The 21,145-nt window shown below is 51.8% G+C and overlaps 1 protein-coding gene across 1 annotated transcript in view; it reads right to left on the bottom strand.

Annotated features, from left to right (window-relative positions):
• The window catches only part of MYO15B (myosin XVB), a 76,828-nt gene that overhangs the window by 21,705 nt on the left and 33,978 nt on the right, over window positions 1-21,145 (bottom strand). The window contains exons 26-43 of the mRNA XM_048819236.2: window positions 17,802-17,859; window positions 15,868-15,998; window positions 15,114-15,209; window positions 11,946-12,181; window positions 11,681-11,859; window positions 10,812-10,884; window positions 9,200-9,397; window positions 9,015-9,112; window positions 8,720-8,817; window positions 8,393-8,480; window positions 5,557-5,655; window positions 4,839-4,933; window positions 3,863-4,105; window positions 2,720-2,816; window positions 2,202-2,309; window positions 1,258-1,447; window positions 1,046-1,136; window positions 236-455 (exon numbers count right to left, since the gene is read on the bottom strand). Of these exons, the coding sequence (XP_048675193.2) occupies window positions 236-455; window positions 1,046-1,136; window positions 1,258-1,447; window positions 2,202-2,309; window positions 2,720-2,816; window positions 3,863-4,105; window positions 4,839-4,933; window positions 5,557-5,655; window positions 8,393-8,480; window positions 8,720-8,817; window positions 9,015-9,112; window positions 9,200-9,397; window positions 10,812-10,884; window positions 11,681-11,859; window positions 11,946-12,181; window positions 15,114-15,209; window positions 15,868-15,998; window positions 17,802-17,859 (2,398 nt within the window). The remainder of the gene's footprint in view (window positions 1-235; window positions 456-1,045; window positions 1,137-1,257; window positions 1,448-2,201; window positions 2,310-2,719; window positions 2,817-3,862; window positions 4,106-4,838; window positions 4,934-5,556; window positions 5,656-8,392; window positions 8,481-8,719; window positions 8,818-9,014; window positions 9,113-9,199; window positions 9,398-10,811; window positions 10,885-11,680; window positions 11,860-11,945; window positions 12,182-15,113; window positions 15,210-15,867; window positions 15,999-17,801; window positions 17,860-21,145) is intronic.

Below are 21,145 nucleotides of genomic sequence, written 5' to 3'. Positions count from 1 at the left end.
GCCTCTGCCGCCCCGGTCCTTTAAATAGCCCCCGGAGCCCCGGGCTGCTGCTGCTACCCCGGTGGGGGGGGCACTTACCTTACAGGGTGGGCTGGGGCTGGCTCTGACCCCCTCAACCCCACCCCTTCAGCCCTAGACCCCGACCCTTCCGGGGGCCAGAACTGGCCCCAGAAGTACCGATAAGTCACTCGACTTACTTTCACCCCTGGGTGTGGCATGGAAGGGCCCCACTCACCTTTCGGCTCAGATTGCTCCGTGGCTTGCTCAGCAGGCAGAAGGGGTGGGGGCAGGAGTGGGGGAGGCGGAGGGATGAGGGAAGCAGCGGGAGCGGCCGGCTGCTGGCGAAAGAGATTCAAGAGAGGCTGCTGCTTTTCCCTGATGGATGTGGCGGTCTCGCCCTTCTTGATGGGCGGAGGAGGCGGAGCTCCTCTGGGGCTCTTCTTCAGAGAGGAGGGCTGGGAGCAGAGAGAGAAAGCGTTTTCGATACGGTCACACTCTGCCCCTGTGGGTTCGGGGTAGGATGCTCTCCGAGAGCAGCTGCAGGGGCAGCTTGCCAGGCCCTGGGGCAGGAACCACAGGGGCAACAATATGGAGCCCCATAAACCGGCAGCCAGGTTACACACAGACGTGCATTAATTAAAGCCAGACGTGCAGTAGTCCAGTGCTCAGCGGTGCAGCCACCCACAGCACAGTGGAAAAAAAGACACCAGGTTGCCAGGATCCCCATGGCCAAGCCAGCACCAGGCGGACAGCAATCCCCAGGTTGGTCTGTCCCTTGGTCAGCCCTGAACACATACTGATATAACAACTTGAAGTCATGACTCTGGGGCCCTCCCATCCAAGGCTTTATTAATGAGCATTAGGACCCATAACCCATCCTACCAAGTGAGTGGTATAGCTAGGGTGGTTGGGTTACACAGCCAGGAGTGGAACCCAAGAGTCCTGGCTCCCAGTCCCCTGCTCTAACCACTAGACAGTAGATCGGAGGATGCTGAAGCCATAATAGGACGTGTGCTGGTTTGGGGTCGGCATGGGAAGCGCTCACCGATTTTGGGGGCTGAGGGCTCGCCATCCCCAGCTTGGCCAGAGCTTCGTTCTTGGGGTCACTCTTCTTCAGGAACGACTTGGACGGCCTCCTGGAGGGCAAGAGGAAACAGACCTGCCCAGTTTACACATGGGGCAGCATGGCACCAATGCAATCACACAGAGAGCATGGGACATGATTCCTCCCCTTCCCTGCCTGCCCCACCCCCTCACCTGACAGGCATGATGGGCTGTGGCTCCGGGGCTGGCCGGCTCTGGTACATCTTAATAATGTTGCGGATCTCCCGGCTGGGCTCTCTCTTTGGTGCCGACTCTGCAGCCACCACAGGGCATGGCTCCTTCTTTGCTTTCTTCTCTTGCACTTTCTGCTTTGGCACGGGACGTGGCGAAGGGGGCGCCGGGGCTGCGGGGCAGGAGGGTATTTACCAAGGGAGCCGGTGAGCAGCACAAGAGAAACCTCCTCTCTGCACTAAAAGCTGCCTCCTGTTCCCCAGAGGGGCTCCACACCCCTGGGGGGCTCCATCACTCTTTCCCAGCTACCCCTGCTCCCCAAAGCCCATGGCCTTCTCCTCCCTAATCCGCTGCTTCATTCCAGGCTGGACTGCAAGAGGCGGAACAGGGAGTTCACAAAACCAATGAACGCTCATGCAACCCTGCACGACTGTGCAGGACATCAAGGCTGGGTTCACAGCTACTCAAAGCCGGAGTGAGGCAGGGAGGGAGGGGCATTTGTGTGTTGCTCAGTGGCCTCCAGAGGTTCCCCATTCAGGTCTCCCAGATCAAAAGGATGGCTGCCAACCTCTTGCCCTCTCACCATCAGCTGCAGGAGGCATCAGAGGCAGTGGGACCAGTGTGTTTCCACTCTACCAGAATGGGGGGAGCACGGGATTTCTGGCATCTGCACCCTAAGCAGTCGGGAGGGGTGGGGCCGCTAGCACACAGCTCCAGGGCCCTCACTGCTGCTCCAGGGGCTGCAAGGAGTCGTCGTGGGGCTTGGGGGAGAGCTTGGGCAGGGGACAATAGGATCCTTTGACTCTGTCGAGAATCCAAGGGAGCAGCGTCCTGCACAGGTGCTCAGCCCCCTTAGGATCTGGCCCTGCATTGGGAGAGCTCTCCACCTGCCAGGGTCTCTCACCCTCCTCAGCGCACGGCCTCACCTGTCTCTGGTTCTGGGCTGGACCGCTCTTCCTCCTGCTGTGGATTTCCTGGAGGGGTCCAGCTCTTGGAAGGGGGCCTGACTTTCTTCAACTCGATTGTTTGCTGTCCTGAAAGGAGAGGAGGGCCCGGGGGTGAGCACAGAGCAGGCAAGGTCTTTCTAGGTCTGGTGGTGCCAGGCCCTATCCTTGCCACGCTGCTGCTGGAGCAGGCAGAGTTCTGTGTTAAAGCACCAATTGCTCTGCATGGGGGTCATATCCCCCGCACGAGTCACACACACTCTCCAACCCAACAGGAGACCCCAAAAAACCTGTGAGCCTCCCACTCAGAACCAGAACCCAGCCCATCACGGGCCAGGATCACACAGGGTTTGGAATGAGTTCTGCACATACACCTCCCGTTCTGGGCTTCACGCTGCTGCACCAGGAGCTGCTTCAGGAACAGGCTGGCTTATGGCTGCTAAAGCCAGGGGAGGCTGGGTCCCGTTTGGGGTGAGATTCACAGCCTGGCAGCAACTCACCCATTTTCTGGAAGTACTCCCGCTTCTGCTGGAAGGTGTCTTGGAAGTCTGAGTCCTTGTCACTATCTGTCAGCTGCTCTTCCTGGTAGACGTGGATCTACAACACCCGCCCCCCAAACAAGCCCAGTTAGGACTGTTGGTGGACACACATACAGTATGGGGCATTTTCCTCTGTCCTGGCTGACCACGTAATCCCCTTAACTACTCCCTTTCTCTCTCTCTCTCTCTCTTACACACACAGATGGGGCCCAGCGGTGCAGTTCAGACTCCGATCTGGATCCGGAACTTCCCCCAGTGCCGGGAGTGTTCGGATTGATCCAGGCTCGGACCCTTTTCCGAAGTGCGTGTGTCAACTGTGCAGATAGCACTATATGAAATGGACAATAGTTCCTGCTGAGCTGCACTGAGAGCCTCCCCTCACACACACCCCTAGGGAGACCCAGCTCCCCCCACACCCCTAAGGAACCTGAGCCCAGAACCAAGGATGGAGGCAGGAAGGAGAGCGAAGCTCCCGTCCACACCCTCAAGGCAGGTAACTGCAAGACAAGGCAAGGGATTCAGGCCTGGTCTACACTTAAAACTTAGGTAATCCAGCTACATTGCTCAGAGGTTTTAAAAATCCACACCCCTGAGCACTGTAGCTCGGAGATGCAGCTAGGTGGGCAGAAGAATGCTGCTGTCAGTGTAGCTACTGTCACTCGGGGAGGCTGTGTTACTACAGAGATGGAAAATCCCTGTCTGTCAGCGTAGGCTGCGTCTACACGACAGGGTTGTGCCAGCATGGCAATGACGCCATGGCTGTGCCAATGTAGTCCCCGTGGCACAGACATGGCCTCAGTGTTGAGGCTTTTGACATTGATGTCAGTGAAACTGCAGAGTTTGCATGGACATCAGGGCCAGATGGGAATGAACCGGCAAACCCTGCAGTTTCACAGACGTCAATGGCAACCCATCCCCCAACATTTGGTCCTGCATCTTTAATCCTCTGTGAGTGAAGTTTGACAGAACTCAGCATGGTAGCTGTATACAACTCTCTGAGCGAGGCTCTCCACCCCCCCCCTCCACCTCCACCAGGCTACTGGAGGAACAGGGGCACCGTCACATGGAAACTCAGTTTGCTGCTGGAGACAGCCTGGCTGGTACCGGTTCTGCTGCATCAGCCAGGGGCTCTGGTGTCTTAGCTGCTGGTGCAGCATTCTTGTGGTTATTGGTTCTCTTTGGTTTGGGAGCTGGGGCTGGGGCCGGGGCCGGGGCCGGGGCCGGGGCCGGAGCTGGAGCTGGGGCTGGTTGTGGAGTCAGGGCTTGTCTTGGCCTTGAGGGCTCAGGAGACCTCTGTCGCTGCTGCTGCTGGGAAATTGTCATGGCCTGAAGGGTCATCTGCTGAGCCTGGAAGAAGAAATCCAAGTCTCCATGACCTCTGCGTACCCACACACCGGAGACGGGGCAAATCCTCCCCCATTCTTCCCCCAGGAGGCACAGAACCACTCATCTCCTGAACAGGCCTATTCATGTAACTTTTCGGGGTTCCCCAGTGTTATGGGCTAAGGCACGCCCAGACCCACCACAGCCCAAGCAGGCACGCTCAAGGAACTCTGGATCCCCACCACACCATCCACGTAAAGCGCTCAGTGATGAGGTTGTTCCATCAGAGAGGGTAAACGTACTGTCAGGCGCTAGGCTACAGAGTTAATACACCTTGGGCCAGACAGAAAGAGATGCTGCAGGATTTGTATCCCCAGTGACTCCCCGGTTGGCTGCTGTGGGCTTTTGTTTCTAGTGATTTGAGCTGGGGATTCCTGTGGTCTATTCCCAGCTTTGTCACTCACCCATAATGTGGCTGTGGGCAAGTCACTTACCCTCTGTGTGCCTCAGTTTCCCCTTCTGCACAACGGAGATAATAAGGGTTCCTCACTTCACAGGCTTAAGTGACCAAATCTTTACACTTACACACACCAGTTAATACCCTCAGAGGCACATGGCAGAGAAATTCAGCATGTCAGGGACAAGCTAGACTGGGCTCGGTGGGGAAGGGAATGGAGCTCAGCCCTCTCAGTGCATTCACCCTGGTGCATTCTCTCCTCAGAGAGACGTGTCCCCTCCCCCATTCCCTTCCACTCACCATGAGCAGGGCCTGCTGGTTGATAAAGGCTTGCTGTTGTGCTGCGAGTTGATTGGGATCCACAGCTGGGACCATGGGCTGGGGCGCAACCATGGCTGGGGGAGAGAGAGAGACGACACAATAAAGAATAATGGGGCCAGTGCAGCTGCCCTCCCGGTGGGGCAGGCGAGTGCCCACTAGGGTCCACTGCACATCAGGCTGGGGACACAGAAGTGTCTGGGGTGCAAGCGGTGAGTGTAATGAAAAATGAAATGAAAATTGGGGCAAATGAAAAATCAGAGCCTGATAATGAGGTGCACATGGCAGAACCAAGCCCACCCCAGGAGTGTACCTCTTAGCTTGCCCATCTGCAAACAAACAAGAGATTGTCCTGGGCCAGTCCAAGTTGGGTGACTATACTCTGCCTCCCACCCTAAACCCCTCCTGTACTTTCAATTGGATACGACACACATTTTCCATTTCCTGCTCTAAACTATCGTGCGTGGCCGTAGGGCTGTTGAACAGCCATGCTCCAACACAGAGGTGTCTGCATTTCAGGGGTGACTGCTACAACTCCTGTATGTGTAATCTGTAAAGTGCATCATAGAATCAGAGAGTTCAAAGGGACCCCAAGGGTGAAAGGCCAGTGTAAATATACTCACTCAACGCCCGCCCATCCCCTCATTCCAAAAACGGTACCACCCCTTTTATTTACTGGGACATTTTTGCATTTTGTTACCTGGCATGGGTGCTGGCATCATTGGCATGGGTGCTGGCATCATTCCACCCATCACTGGCATGGGGTGGTAAGTTGGTACTTGCATCATTCCGGGATAGCCTAGGAGGAAAGATGCCACAGGGCAACAGTCACAGTCAGTGACTCCCAAGTAGGAAAGCGCTTCCCTGCCCCAGGCAGCACCCCGTGCAGACCTGCTGCCGTTGGCACTACCAATATCTACAGAGCACGGTGACATGCGATGGGGCTTCCCATCACTCCCAGCAGGCTATACAGCAACATCCAGGCAGAAGTCGTCAGGAGAACTGGCCAAGCGGGAGGGGACGCCTGGCAGATTAGCACAGACTAACCCCACTCAACAGCACGCTCTGGGCTCTGCACCCCACCCAGCCTCACTCTGCACCCCTTGTTCCAGCCCAACCAGGAAGCTACTGAACCCAAGAAACCAGGTCTGCAGGATTTGTGTTTAGAAGGGAGAATGTCTTCAACTGCTGGGCAAAGCTCTCTGGACCTGCCACACCCAGCGCTTTGATAGTCCCCCCCAAAACGTGGCTGGATGGGCAAACAGCCCAGAGAAGACACAGAACGGAGCACCAGGACAGGATGCGGGGAAAAAATGTCCTCCCACTCCTGGAATAAGCCCCTGCTGCACACCAGGCTGTGAAACAGGAAGGCCACTGTGTACAAAGCTGGTAGCTCTTGTGGCATCCAGGCCATGGTCACTGCTAGCAGAAAACAGGAGGGTTTCACGCCTTCCCGTAGAGCCACAGAACGGTACAGACCTGCCCCATGGCCCTGTTCCAACCCATTTTAAAACACCCCAAGAGGAACCCACATGCCTCGCTGATTTGTTAACTAGCCGTGTCTGGCAATTGGCCACGCCGCCGTGATTTGTAATAGCCACAAGTGTGTCCCATGGCCATGCCCCAAAGATCTGCAATAGCTACGGATTTCCCCCCAAACCCATCTCACAGACTTGCAATAATCATTAAGCTGCCCGTATGTCCCATGTTTGCAACAGCCACAGGTATTCCCACGGCACCGCTTGGCTACGCCCCACTGAGATATAACCTGGACTCCAAGCCAACAGGCAAAAAAAACAGAGAGAGAGAGAGAGAGAGAACGAACACACCCAAAGGCAAGAGCAAGAATCTGAATATGGTTCAGACTTACTAACCCTCTGAATAGCTTGAGATGATGGGGAAGGGTGGGAGGAAGCAATAAAAGAGATTAAAATCCTCCACTCAGAGGCAGCCCATGCTGTGGAGGCTGATGGGTCTGTTTCATGCTGTGGGAAGGGCTAAGGTGGACCCGAGACACCACTGATGTGCTTATCGGGCGGGGGAGGGGTGAGCCATCTCCAGGTTCAACATGGAGAAAAGCGTCAGACTCTTGGCAGGAGGAGACATTGAGCACAGCAACTCGGTGGTTGCCCGGGGCCAGTCTGACTCTGGGAGAGGAGCACGGTGGCACCCTCTAGTACAGGGTAGGTATAAAGGGTAGACATAAATGGTCAGTTTTCAGAATGGAGAGAGGTAAATAGTGGTGTCCCCCAGGGCTCTGTTCTGGGACCAGCCCTATTCAACCTATTGATAAACAATCTGGAAAATGGGGTAAACAGTGAGGTGGAAAAATTTGCAGATGATACAAAATTATTCAAGATAGTTAAGACTCAGGCAGACTGCAAAGAGCTACAAAAGGATCTCTCAAAACTGGGGGACTGGGCAACAAAATGGTAGATGAAATTTAATGTTGATAAATGCAAAGTAATGCACATTGGAAAGCATAATCCCAACGATACATATAAAATGATGGGGTCTAAATTAGTGTTACCACTCAAGAAAGATCTTGGAGTCATTGTGGATAGTTCTCTGAAAACATCCACTGAATGTGCAGCAGCAGTCAAAAAAGCGAACAGAATGCTGGGAATAATTAAGAAAGGGATAGATAATAGGACAGAAAATATCATGTTGCCTCTATATAAATCCATGGTATGCCCACATCTTGAATACTGTGTGCAGATGTGGTCGCCCAATCTCAAAAAAGATATATTGGAATTGGAAAAGGTTCAGAAAAGGGCAACAAAAATTATTAGGACTGTGGAACCGCTTCCATATGAAGAGAGATTAATAAGACTGGGACTTTTCAGCTTGGAAAAGAGATGGCTAAGGGGAGATATGATTGAGGTCTATAAAATCATGACTGGTATAGAGAAAGTAGATAAGGAAGCGTTGTTTACTATGTCTCATAACACAAGAATTAGGGGTCACCAAATGAAATTAATAGACAGCAGGTTTAAAAACAAACAAAAGGAAGTATTTCTTCACACAATGCACAGTCAACCTGTGGAACTCCTTGCCAGAGGATGTTGTGAAGGCCAAGACCATAACAGGATTCAAAAAAGAATTAGATAAATTCATGGAGGGTAGGTCCATCAGTGGCTATTAGCTGGGATGGGCAGGGATGGTGTCCCTAGCCTGTTTGCCAGAAGCTGGGAATGAGCGACAGGGGATAGATCACTTGATGATCACCTGTTCTGTTCATTCCCTCTGAGGCACCTGGGCTATATGGACCTTTGGTCTGACCCACTAGGGCCATTCTTAAATTATGTTCCAGGGCTACTCCCCAGAGCATTGCAGCCTCCCAAGGGGGCACGCGCTGACCCAGTCAAGAACGTACTGTGAATCAATCTATCAGTCGAGCACGTGGCCTCACCTCGTCCTAGAGACCAGCTGGCCCACTCTAGCTCACACACCCCTACGGCCCAGCAGCAGTCCCTGACACAGCCTCTCCACATGCTGACCCAGGATGCTCACCCCACCCCCTCCCCCCTACTGACCTGCAGAAGGAAAGGCTCCTTGCTGAGTGGGTCCAATCTTTCCACCTCCTTTCATGCGTCCAGCCAGGCTCCCTCCATTTTCCATATCCTACAGAGAGAGAGCCCAGCGTTACACGGCTCACCAGGACAGGGGGTGGGGCAGATGGACAGACAGAGTGTGCAGCAGGACAGACAGACACACACAGGCATGCTGGGATCACATCTCCCCATCCCACCGAGCTGAACTTCAGGGAAGGAACATACAGAATGACACAGGCAGAAGGAGGGAGAGAGGGAAGGAAAGGCAGCTGAAGACAGACAGAGGGGAGGAAGCGGCATGAGACTTACTGGCACTCTGGACCCTTGATGGAGCACTGGGTCGAAGAGGTCATCCACATAGTGCTCTAGGCCTTTGGGGGTCCTTGGGACACCTTGGACTCCCAGCTCTGGGAGCAAACAAGGGTCCAATTACCAGTTAGGTGTAGAATAGCTCCCGCTCCCTTCCGCAGTCTCGTTACACTGGATATGAGCCCTCTCCCACCCCCTGCCTCCCTGAGTGCTGCTGGCTTCGGCCACTCGTGCACTGGGGTTCTACTCTGTCTGACTCCTTGAGTGCCTGCCTCGCTCCTGAGGAGGAGCTCACCTGTGTAAACGTTCTCAGTGTCCAAGGACGGCGGCGGAAAGGGAGGAGGGAAAGATGGAGCCTGAATGCCTGGTGCAGGAGGGATGTCCCAGTCCATCCTGTCGGAGGGAAAGTCAGAGAGTTGAGAAAAGCACTAAATGCTGGGAGTGGGGATGTATGCTTGGGAGGCAGCGAGGGGCACTCACATGTCCATAGAGGCGCTCCGGGACAGGCTCCCCTCCCACTCGGGCGTGATGGGATAGTCAGTCAAGGACAGGGAAGAGTGGCCGGCCTCCTCCATCTCTCCAATGAGATCCAGCATGAAGTCACAGCCAGGCAGGTCCCACCACACCTCACCTCTGAGCATGGAGACGGACCACCCTCGAGGGTCCTTATCCAAACCCCTGAGAATGGGAGAGCAGGAAGAGAGAGGGAGAGGAAGAGAATGGCAGATTCAGCACAGAAGAACACCAGGGCGATGGGGGAAGGGAGGGAGGAAGACATGGTGAGAAGAAGAGAGTTCAATTTCCTTCCCCTAGCACCATTTTTTTCTAGTCCAGGCTGGTTATTCCTCCCCTCAGCAGACTGCACCCAGCCCCCAGCTAACCCTAACCCTCCCCCAGCATATATGGATCTCTCCTCATAGCCCCCTGTGAGGGACAGATCACCATCCCTGTTGTTCAGAGCGGGAGAGTGAGACACAGAGTGATTAAGTGATTTGCCCAAGATCAGATGGAGAATCTGGCAGAGCCAGGGACTGTACCCAGATCTGCCAATTCCCACGCCCCAAGGCCATTCTTTCTCTCCCCGGGATCAACGGTCCTCCCTCTCTCCCTGCGCTCTGAGCTCTGGGAGACACACAACTCCTCCTGACTTGAGAGCACTTCACTGGGCTCTGCCACCCAGGGTTTCACCAGCCCCATCTTGCTGGCCTGCCCAAAGACAGTGTGGCCTAGTGGATAGAACACAGGACTGGGACTCAGGAGACCTGGTTTCTATTCCTGGCTCTTCCAGTAGCTGCTGGTTGACCTCAGGTAAGTCATTTCCTAGCCCCGTGCCTCAGTTTCCCCATCTTTAAAATGTGGACAATGATACTGATCTCCTTTGTAAAGTGCTTTGAGATCTATGAATGAAAAGTGCTATAAGAGAGCTAAGAATCATTATTATCCTCACCACCACCACCCTTTTCGGATTCATCATCTGCACCCCTCCCCCCCACACACACACACAAAGCAGGCTGCATCTGCACATCAGTGTCAAAAAGGAATACAGAAGAGAAAGTCATAGGAGGCTCCATGCCATATTGTGGAGTCCTTGATTCCACCCACCCACCTTTCAATCTCTTCCCTTCCGTCCAATCCCAACCACTTCCCACAGTACTAAACCATTCGGAGTTAGAACTGTTCAGTCCATAGAGGCTCAAGAGCCCAAGCTATTCACAGAATTCTATTCTGAAATAATGGTTGCAAACTCTCATGCTTCAGGGCAGGAGCCAACCACTAAGGGCCTGGGGTCAGGAAGAATCGTTCCCTCGTACTCTACAATTGTCCAGTATGGGGTTTCTTTCAACTTCCTCTGAAGCAGCTGGTGCTGGCCACATTCAGAAGTGTGATCCTGGACTAAATGAGCCAGTCTGGCAATTCTTATGTTATTGGAGGTATAAATAGTGCAATCCCATGCACAGGTACTGGAGAGAGAGAGAGAGAACAGGTGATGGTGGGAAATGTAACTATTCCAGGGATGAATTTATTACTCCTGGCCTGCAGCCCTGCCCAATGTGAACCCAAAGAACAGCAGCACTCCCCCCTTGGCCTGTACCTTGAACTCAGGATCCAGCCTGCATACTGTTCCCCTGTTGTCCAGGACTCTACTTCAGCAGAGAACATCTCCTCTAGCCCAGGAAAGAGAGAGTCAGCATAGAGCCTTCCACAGAACCCAGAACAGCACAAGATGGCAGCATGCGGAGAGCCCTGTTGGAGGATCTCACACCCAGGCTGCTAAGGAGACCCAGAGGGGCCGAGAGCAGGTTGAGTGCTCTCTCTGGACTAGCACATGGGGACTCCATTACTGTGTGCTTGCCAATGCCAGGGCATTCTGGATCCCACGTGTGTAAGCTCTAATCAGTAGCCAGGTGCCTGTAGCCACTCGCTGCAGAAGTCCAACTTGTGTCACCTGAGGCCTGGTTTGCAGAGGTGCTAAGCACACACTAAGTTACAAAGGCAGTACGTTATAATGGAAACATTCTGGGGGAGGGAAAAAAGCCGGGAGTGGAGGCTCAGCTAATCAGCGAACAGCAGGGAAAGTGGCTCATGCTGGAGGACACAGAGCAATGGGGAGCAGAGGAAGTGGCAGATTTTGTCCTAGCTGGAGCAGGAACAGCGAGTGATGGCTACAGTCAGGGCACCAATCCCTGGTTAGATGGGCCAAACCCAAAAGAACTGAAACTTTGGATCTGGCTCTAGATGAGCCTCCAGCCTCTGTCTCTACAACAGGCAAGACCCTGAATCCGAACAGCCTCTGACTTTGGGAGGGGTTGGGCACCGGGTTCAAACCCTCATGCTCATGCCAGCAAGTAGCACAGGTCTTGTGCCCACTTCCAGCCACGGGAAGGTGAGCCTCCTTTCTAACTCCTGCATCAGCAGAGGCCTCGTAGGGGCTTGCAGTTGGGAAGGGCAGGAGCTAGTTACCATTATAGGTAAAGACATCCAGCACCATCTTCCCTCTCCTCTGGTTAGCGGTCCACTCCAACAGGGTGGGAGGATGGGCACGGGAGACCTCAGGGTCCGTGTCTGTCTGCTGCATTGCCATGAGGATCTTGCGCTGGCAAACGGCGTTGTAGCCTTCCAGCCCGTGGTCTGACACGAACCTGTAAACCAGGCAGCTGCCTTTAATACATGCTGCTCTTCTCTGGGAACAGCAATAAAAAAGGAGCCATCTCTCCCCCTTCCTTACTTCAGCAAGGGCTTTTCCAGTGCTGGCGAAGGGGTAAATGCGCTCAGGAGTGCAGCCATCAGAGTATAGCCTCGCTGGCTCTGCTCTGTGTCTGGGTTCTTCCACACCTGGCTGACCACCTGACTCAGAATCTCATTGCGCAGGGCTGGGTTGCCCAGTCCTCGGCTGGTGATGTAGTTACCCAGGAGCACTTCCTGCCAGCTCTGGAGGTTCCTGTCCCCGATGAACCGAAGAATCTAAAAGAAACCCAATGGAAAAGCAGCAAGGGGCTTAAATCAAAACATTCAGACCCAAGCTGCAATTGCAGGTACCTCGCACTTCCAGAGACATCTGAACTAGGAGGTTCAGTTGGCCCCAGGAGCCCTCTACAAAATTCAGATCTGAATTGGGGTTCAGATTTCAGGCACCCCCAAGGTTTAGGAGAATTCGGGAGGCAGCATGTCATGGGGATAGGGCATCAGACTGGGAGCCAGGACTCCTGAGCTATATTCCTGACTCTGCCATTGATCTGCTGTGTGGTCTTGGGTGAGTTACCTTCCCTCTCTGGGCCACAGTTTACCTGTCTGTACAGTGAAGGAAATGATGCTCACCCCGTCTTTGTGAAGAGCTCTGAGATCTATATATTAAAAAATGCTAAGTGTTATGGAGGCATTAGTAAAAACTCCATAGTTAAGGCTGGGCTGATTATTGCACTTAAAGCAGAGATTTGACCTCTGGTTTGTATGAAAAATACTGCACGTTTCCCAAAATTACAGCACTTCCTCTTTGACTACGGAATGAAGGTTCTGAGAATTCACAAGGAAACCTATGAATAAGGTTAGGAATCAAAATTATTGTAAAGTAGGCCCTTTACAAATTTTTAGCACCCAGGCTGAGACTCTTTTGTCTCCAACAGTAACAGAAGAAACTCTTCAAACTTCCTGTATGGACAAAACTCACTGAAATCTTGTACACAAGCCACATTTTTTAAAAGCATTATTTATCCTTTTCCTCATTATTTCCACTATCCTGGAAGTTTGAAGGGTCTGTGCTGATCTGTTAGTGAGATCTTTGGAGACAAAAGAAAGTTCTGATTTAGGGTACTAAATTTCTTAATTAATTAAATTAATGTGTAATTCAATTGAATCCCTAAAGTCATCAACAGATTTGCATGTAAATTCTCAGAACATCCATACTGTACTGAAAGAGTAAGTGCTGCAATTTTGAAGAAGATACACTGTATTTTTGATAAAGAGGCTGGATCCCCTCTTTAAACAAAAATCTCTACTCCTGTCCACGTACAATAGCACCGCTACCGAAGACACCTCCATAAGACAGTAAAGCAGACAATTCCCTCCCAGAGACAATAGAACATGGGTAAAGTCACAGCTCTGCTGTTTCAGCATGGACTGTAAGATTGAGTTGCATTTTTTAAAATATATAGACTCAATCACAGAATAAACCAGTTAGAAGGGAAGCCACAGATGCTGCAAAATACAACATAATGGAAAGGAACAGCAGCCATGCCCAAAGTCTCATTAAACTTTGAGCCATCACATGCCTACACTGAGAGTCACTGCATGATTGTATTGCTGTAACTCCGACCTCCTTCACTCCACCCTTTCCCTGTGGTTTGTCATTCTCACATGTTATATCAGGTCTGTACAATTAGCCCCACAAAACACTTTCGAACATAAGCATTAGTATTGACGTTGACATTTACATTTAGTACAGCCCTCCTACCCTGTGCAGTTTCCTCTCAGGACACTTGCCTTAAATATATCAGGTGATCCTGGCCATTTTTCCTAACTATTTTGAGGGCCCTCTTCAAACCTCCCCACCTTGTCTATGCATTCCATTGCTGGCATTGAAAAACCACTAGTGTTTTACTTAACCAGAGTAAACATAACAAACCTCAAAATGGTGCTCAGTAACCCTTCTACTTCCCACTGCTAAACTTACCAGAGCCTTTCCTTCCTGACCACAGCCCACCTTCTCAACCCCCTGTGATCCTGCGCCCTCCCTCCTCCTGAGCCAGCCATGACCCTTCAATTCTCCCCTCTGGGGGAGCTTCCATTCAGGAGTGCAAACCTCTGTGACTCTGTCCCTAACACATATGTGCTTTTGATCTCCATACAACAACATGCCCCAACAGATAATTTCACTTTACTCTAACAACCTCTCACGTCATACAATTTAAAGTTAACATAGTCCCTTCTCCGTCCACACTGGGTGTTGCCCCAAACCTCTTCCTCCCTCCCCCATTCACACACAAAACCCTCACCCAACCCAGGCTAGCTGGCCCAGCTGGGGCTGTAGGCTAAAGTGCTTTCACTCAAGCTGGTAACCCACCCCCTTTGCTGTGTGGATGCAAGCTAAACCACTAGAGTGTTGATTAGGGTGACCAGACAGCAAATGTGAAAAATCGGGACAGGGTGTGGGGGGTAATAGGAGCCTATATAAGAAAAAGACCCAAAAAATCAGGACATCTGGTCACCCTAGTGCTGATAGCCCCGCACTGCCTTTCCACAATCTCCGCCCTCCCGCCCCCATGCACCCAGAAGGACAGACAAGTTCTCCCACCATTCACTGGGACAGAACCAAAGAGTGGCTCAGCTTGGTGCAGGACTAAGAACCATGGGATATGCCCCCAGAAGCCCATGCAATGTACAGGGGTGAGCACAGCACCAGTGAGAACACAGCAACTCACATGTGGCTTTGCAGCACAGCTGCTCCCACCCGGGTGCCCATCGCCAGCATTAACGCGTATCATTAGCCAATTTATTTCCCTGGGAAAGCTCAGCTCAGATCCCGCCCTCCCTCCTGTCTCCCAGCTTGTTTCAATGAGGCTCAGGGAGGTCAGGGGACCTGCCCATGGGCGCAGAGCAGGTGAGTGACTTGCTGGCTTATAAATCCAGAGTCCTCCTGGCTCTCAGTTCTTTCGCTGTCACCTCCAGAGTGCATGACTTTCCTTCTGGGGGTACCACTGCGCTCAGGGTCCTGTGAACCCCAGCAAAGCCCCTCCCCTTCTGGAGACAGAAAGCATCTAGAGGAGCACAGTGTCTGTATAATGTGCCTTCATATTTCACTAATGCCCCACTACAAAGGTGAGTGGAGTTACTTTGGGATTGTCCAATATTGTAGGCTAGCTCTGTAATGAACAGCTGCACCCCCACCCCCCGCACTCACCAATTTGTTGATCTCCAGAGCGCGCTGCGTGTCCTCGCCCTCCAAGCGGGTTAAGGGCTGCTGCAGGGGCTGTCCAAGGGCAGGGAAGTTGGGCTCCTAGGAGGTGAAAAAGGATGGTGTTCATGGCTGGCATTGCCAATGGCTGGAGCGTGCCACCCTGCTACAGGCCCTAGGAGAGAGCCGGAGTCCACAGCGGGACTCTGCATTCTCCCAGCTGTACCAGACAAACAAGGGCAAAGAGCGGCTGAGGAGGAGGCAGATGGCTTGATGCAGGGCTCAGTCCTTTATCAGACTCCTAGGCAGAGTCCCTAGTGACAACCCAATGCCATAGACACAGCCCACGGGGACGCACAGCACAGACAGCGTACGCAGCCTCTGCGGGAGTGTCTGCAGCCCCCGACATTCAGGCACGTACCGGAGCGGAGAGATGAGGAGGTTACGGAGCCCAGGAAAGTGTCCTGACACAGAAAGTACGGGCAGGGGCGCTGGAACAATGTGTATAGTGGAGAGCCATTGAACCAAACTGTAAACCCTGAATATAATGGAAAGCCCTTCGAGCCGGCGGTGCGGCAGTTTCAGCACCTATGAGTACGTGAGAGAGTGGGGGAGAGGCAGAACACTGTGGAACCTGGGGCAGACTGGCAGAGGTGGGGAGAGGAGGAGACAACACTGAAGCAGGGGGAGGTAACAAGCAGGGAGGAGGCAGGAGAGAATGGAAGAGTCCCTGTGGCTTCTGGCATCAGCAGCATCCTACCTGGAAGTGAGACTTCATGAAGGCGGAGAAGGGAGAGTTATTGATGTTGGGTGGGAGGGAGAGGTGGCACTTGGTCTTGACCTCTGGAGGTGAAACCTCCACGATCTGATTGGCCTGGGCATGGTGCTGACCTGTAAGAGAGAGAGAGAGAGAAAATGGACACTCAGCCTCCGGCGCAACTGGACACGGTGCCACAGACCCAGTTACCAACACACCCTGCCCACCAGAGACACCCACACCATCGCACAAGCCACCCACACCAACCTCCCTCTCTGAGACACCCACACCACCCATCTCCACCATCACCCTCCCCCCCACCAGACACCCACAAAGTCTCCCTCCCACAGAGACACCTGCTCCCCCCCTCGCAGCCCTCTGCACCACTCCTACCCGAGACACCCACGCTATCTCCCCATCCCCACAGATCCCTGCCCACACACAGCGGAGAGGCTTCTCTGTTCACCCTCACTCTGCCTTTTCTCTAGCTGGGGTTGGAGTGACAGGACAGAGAATGGACTCAAGGCTCTGTTAGAAAGGGGGAGTTAGCAGAGCAGAGAGGGGTCATGAAAACAACACTTCCAGGATTAGCTCCGTGAGGGGTGTGGACCAAACCTCTGACGCCCACAGCAGTGAAGCCGCCCATAGGAACGCCGCAGGCCAAGTCTCTGAAAGGGTTTCCATTCCTTCACAGGTGTATAAATAATGCTGGCAGTGTCCCAGGTGATAAATCAACCAGAGGTCACCATGAGTGAGGCCGAAGATAAGGGGTTTATCAGGGGCGATAGGACAACAAACGCCTCCCTGGCTGCAGAAACTTCCCCAAACAACACAGTTCCCGCACGTCTTCTCCAGCACTCCAGCCACGCTACTTTCCTTCCCTCCCGCCTCCTCTCCCTCCATTTTCCAAGCCAAGCGCCTCCCGCTCTTCCACGTCCTCTGGTTAAACCCTATTAGTGCTCTAGGGGAAGCAAAAGGTTTTCCTGTCCCAAGAAAGCTTTTGAGATATCAAAACTTTCTCATTCTGCACTGGGATGAAGTCAAGTCCTTTCAGAAAAGTTCATGAATTGAAAACAGAGGTGAGCAGGGAAGGGAAGTGGGGAGAGAGGGAATAGCCTATTGCCTGGTATTCAGGGCACTCAGCCGGGATAAGGGAAAGCCAGGTCCAACCTCCTGCTCTGAATCAGGTTATTCCTGGGATGTCTCTGTCTGCCCCTCTCTCTTGGACCAGAGGAAACCTTCCTGATGAAAGCTTTGTTGAAACAGATACGTTCCCCCCAAAAGTTTTGGTTTTGACAAATCAGCATTTTCCAATGGAGGGGAAAAGGCATTTTGTCAAAACATTCCCAACCTGCACGATTCACCACACATCTCTTTGGCTGCAATGCTTCATCATCTGCATCTCCTGGGGGATGCTTCCATGGGCAAGGTGCCTGGGGAACCCAGCACCGTCTGCTCATTGACAGGTGTCTTGCCCTGATGACTAATTAATTTGTATTATGGCAGCACTGAGGAGGTCCAACTGAAATAGGGGCCCCAATGTGCTAGGTGCTGTACAAACAGCAAGAGACGGGCCCTGCCCCACAGAGTTCCAACCTAAATATATGAGCCATACAAGGGGAAAGAGGCACAGAGAAGGAAAATGACTTGCCCATATTCCTATGGTAGGTCAGTGGCAGAGCTAGGGGGATAAAACCCCACGTCTCCCAAGCTCCAGCCCCATGCTGCACCCACCGGACAATGCTGCCTCTCTATCCCTGTATCTTGGAGGAGGCCCTTATACACATCCACCTGGGGTTATCATGTTTACATTTCCAACACCAACAGAGCAGATACGATATAGGCAAGAGAGCGTGCCGAACACACACACATGCAAAGCCACGAACACAAACACTGTGAGTTAGAACCGAGCGAGTGGGATGGAGGGGTTTTCTTACCTTTGGCAGAGTGCAGGAGCGCTGCAAGCTCTGCGGGGATCTCCAGCAGCCCCACGTCCTGAGGCGAGAGGGAGCAAAGAGTCAGCAATCGGAGTCACAGTAGCCAAAGAAAAATAAATTAATTGCGGGCAACACACGGGGTCAGGTGTTTTTACTCAGTCTTCGGGCTATGCTGCCACTGACATCAATAACAGTGTGGCTGGAGCCAGGACTTGAGCGTTTGAGCCAACCAGAGTAATTGGTGTGTGAGTGTTCTCGAATTTTATAAAACACAAGGAATAAATAAGAGTTGCAATGAAGAGCACACTGGAGAAAGGATGGGAAAGTAGGAAAGAGGGTCACTGCTGCTGAAGGTCAAGCACTACGGGGGGGAAAGATACAAAATGTATTGCATTTTGGTTACTTCTCCCAGGTCCAAGAGGTTCCTAGTTTTGCATAGATGAGACCATGGTTCTGGGTTTTCCCCCCACTGCAGCTGCTTTTTCACTATTTTACAGCATCCAAGAGCACTACCATACAAATAAAAAGAAAAGTGGCCATGAAGTTAATTGAGTTCATCTGGATTTATGAGATCATAACCTGGCCCCTAGGGTCTGTCCTCTACTTCTCTGCACCTTGCATTGATGTGTACACTTATGCAAAGTGGACATATCTTGCTACCATTTCAGAATGACGCCACTTTGCACAGGTGTCATCGGGTACGTCTACACTGCAATCAGAGATGTGACTGCAGTATGTGTAGACATAACTGAGCTAGCTTTGATCCAGCTAGCTCGTGTAACACTAGCAGTGAAACCACAACAGCCTGCCCAGAACCCTGGGTACGTACTCCAGAGGCCAGCCCATGCGGCTGCAGCTTCACTGCAATTATTATTCAAGCTAGCTAGATCAAAACTAGTCCGATTATGTCTACATACGCTGCAGCCACACCTCTGACTGCAGTGTAGACATACCCAATGACAATATTTGGTGCAAAGCAAAGGAGAATCCAGCCCTGAGGTCCTTTCGCTGAATTTCTTATACTTATTAGGTCTGATTCTTTCTCCTCTAGTTGAGTAGCACCTTGCTAGGTCAGAAATCCCATTCATTTCAACAGGCAAGTCACCGGAGCCAAAACCATCTCACCCACAACATCCCCACTGCTATTTTTAGCATGCTAACTCAAGCAGAGCTAGCGTGAGTCTGTCCACCTGGACTGGGAGGCATGCTCCCAGCTGCAGTGTAGATGTACCCGAGTAAAGCACACAGAATTTGGGCCTTTTGTTTTAGCTCTGCATGATTAAGCTGCTCAGTAACTGATCATTTTGACATCTCTTTCCTTTCTTTCATGACATTTCTCTGGGCAGCTATTACTAAAGACAACTTCCCATATTTTAACCAGTGTGGTTTGGCCAATCAGTAAAACATCTGATTTTAAAATTACCCTTGGTGAAGTCACTGGAGCGTCCAGGAAACAGATCGTAACATTTCCAGACTTGGATCCATGTTTTAGAACACATGGTTATCTAAGGATTGTTACCAAGGCATGCCCAATTGTGGGTGGCAAATCCTCAAATGCAGACAATTTGCATGGTTTCAGGTTTCATTGCAAACTCAGGCCTGGTTTACACACATTTTTTGTACGTGTGAATTACGATAGTTGGAGGCGGCGGGTAACTGAAATAGCTGTACCTGTACAGTCCACGATATGGATGCAGTTATGCTGATATTCTTTATTCCCCTTTCCATAAGGGAATAGCTATAGCAGTACAAGGCACCTTTATTCCAGCAGAACTGCGTTATACCACTTCAACAAGACAGGTAAAGTGGTACAGCTTTCTAGTGCAGACAAGGCCTCCATAGATGTATCATATACTTCACTGCCATCCACAGCCCGGGACAGCCTGACCTCAGTTTCAAGCCAGCCTGGGCTGAAGCACATTGAGCTCAAAAACCAAGAGTAACTCTAAACTTCATGTGAGTCTGTCCCCATCCCAAGCCCAAAAGGAAATCAGGAGAGTGGGTAGACATATGAAATGAAACCAAAGACGGTATTTCCATAAAGTGAAAGCACTGTACTGTCCAGAGTTAGGGTGACCAGACAGCAAGTGTGAAAAATCGGGACGGAGGTGGGGGGTAATAGAAGCCTATATAAGAAAAAGACCCAAAAATCAGGACATCTGGTCACCCTATCCAGAGTCCTCAGTCTTAACAGGACAAAGCAAGTACCAGGTTGGGGTCAGGCCTTGAAGAGGGGATTGGCCTTTGCTTGTTTTGCAGCAGCACTGATTAGGCTTCATGCCCCAGACAGAACGGGGGGAGGGGGGGAGCATCCCCCGGGAGCTACTGAGCACGCACAACTCTCTCTAATTCAGTAGCAGTTGAGAGGCCCTGGCTGCCACAAACGTGGATGATTCAAGGACTGAAAAGCAGGCCAAACTTGTCCCAAAAGTTTTTTCAGAGGGAATCATTTGCCCAGTTGCATCCTTGGTCCCTCTTCATTGCAGTTGTGCAGGTGACAGGCTGACTTTCTGCTCAATCCTGCATAATCCATCACAGAACTGATAGAAGCCACTAAGATTTATTGGGACATATCCCAGTATCATGCAAACGCAGCAGTAGCCTAGGTATTACCCCCTTCAAGGCAACAGAAAGTTGCACCCTCCCCTCTGAAGTGCAGGAGCACAGCTGGAATTTTGGCACAGCAGAGGGAGACACTTGGAGGCTGCTCCTGAAAGGGGAGCTGCCTCACAAAAGGATTTGCTAAATTACACATCAGTCCAGAGGTAAATACAGGGATCAGGCCTGATAACCAGACAACAGACCATACATGCCTTACAGATATTATTGCTGTTAATATCTTATGATTATAAAATGTATTTTACCCAAAGCCCTTCATCCACACTGCCTCTCTCACATCTATAGACAGACCCCTCTCCCCAACACACACAGGAACGATTCAGGAATGATCACTGCAGTGTAGTCACCTCTGGGGTGGAATACAGGCAAACAACAGTAAAAGCAACATCATGCTTCAGTTCAAGAGAAGATGATGATGATACCATACTCCTTCCAAAACTGCAGGTGGAATTACCCAGAGTGGGCTTTGGCCCCTGACTTGGGGTTGATATCCCTAACTCCAAGGAAAAATCTCATGGAATCTATAATAAAAGGCAAGTGGTTGGGATTGAAGGCCCTGATTTTGCAGGTCACCCAGAAAGAACAGTGGAGAAAAGGGCATTAAAGCGAGATTTTCAGTCCCTTAGAGCAGTTGGACACCAAATTCCATTAATTTCTAATGGGAATCCAAATCCCTTAGGCATATTTCCAAAGCTCAGCCCCAGGCATTTGGGTGCCTATATTGC

The sequence above is a fragment of the Caretta caretta genome, chromosome 14 (assembly GCF_965140235.1).
Source record: "Caretta caretta isolate rCarCar2 chromosome 14, rCarCar1.hap1, whole genome shotgun sequence".
Classification (NCBI taxonomy): domain Eukaryota; kingdom Metazoa; phylum Chordata; order Testudines; family Cheloniidae; genus Caretta; species Caretta caretta.
The sequence above is the reverse complement of the archived record's forward strand: the minus strand, read 5'-3'. Positions and strand labels throughout refer to the sequence as shown.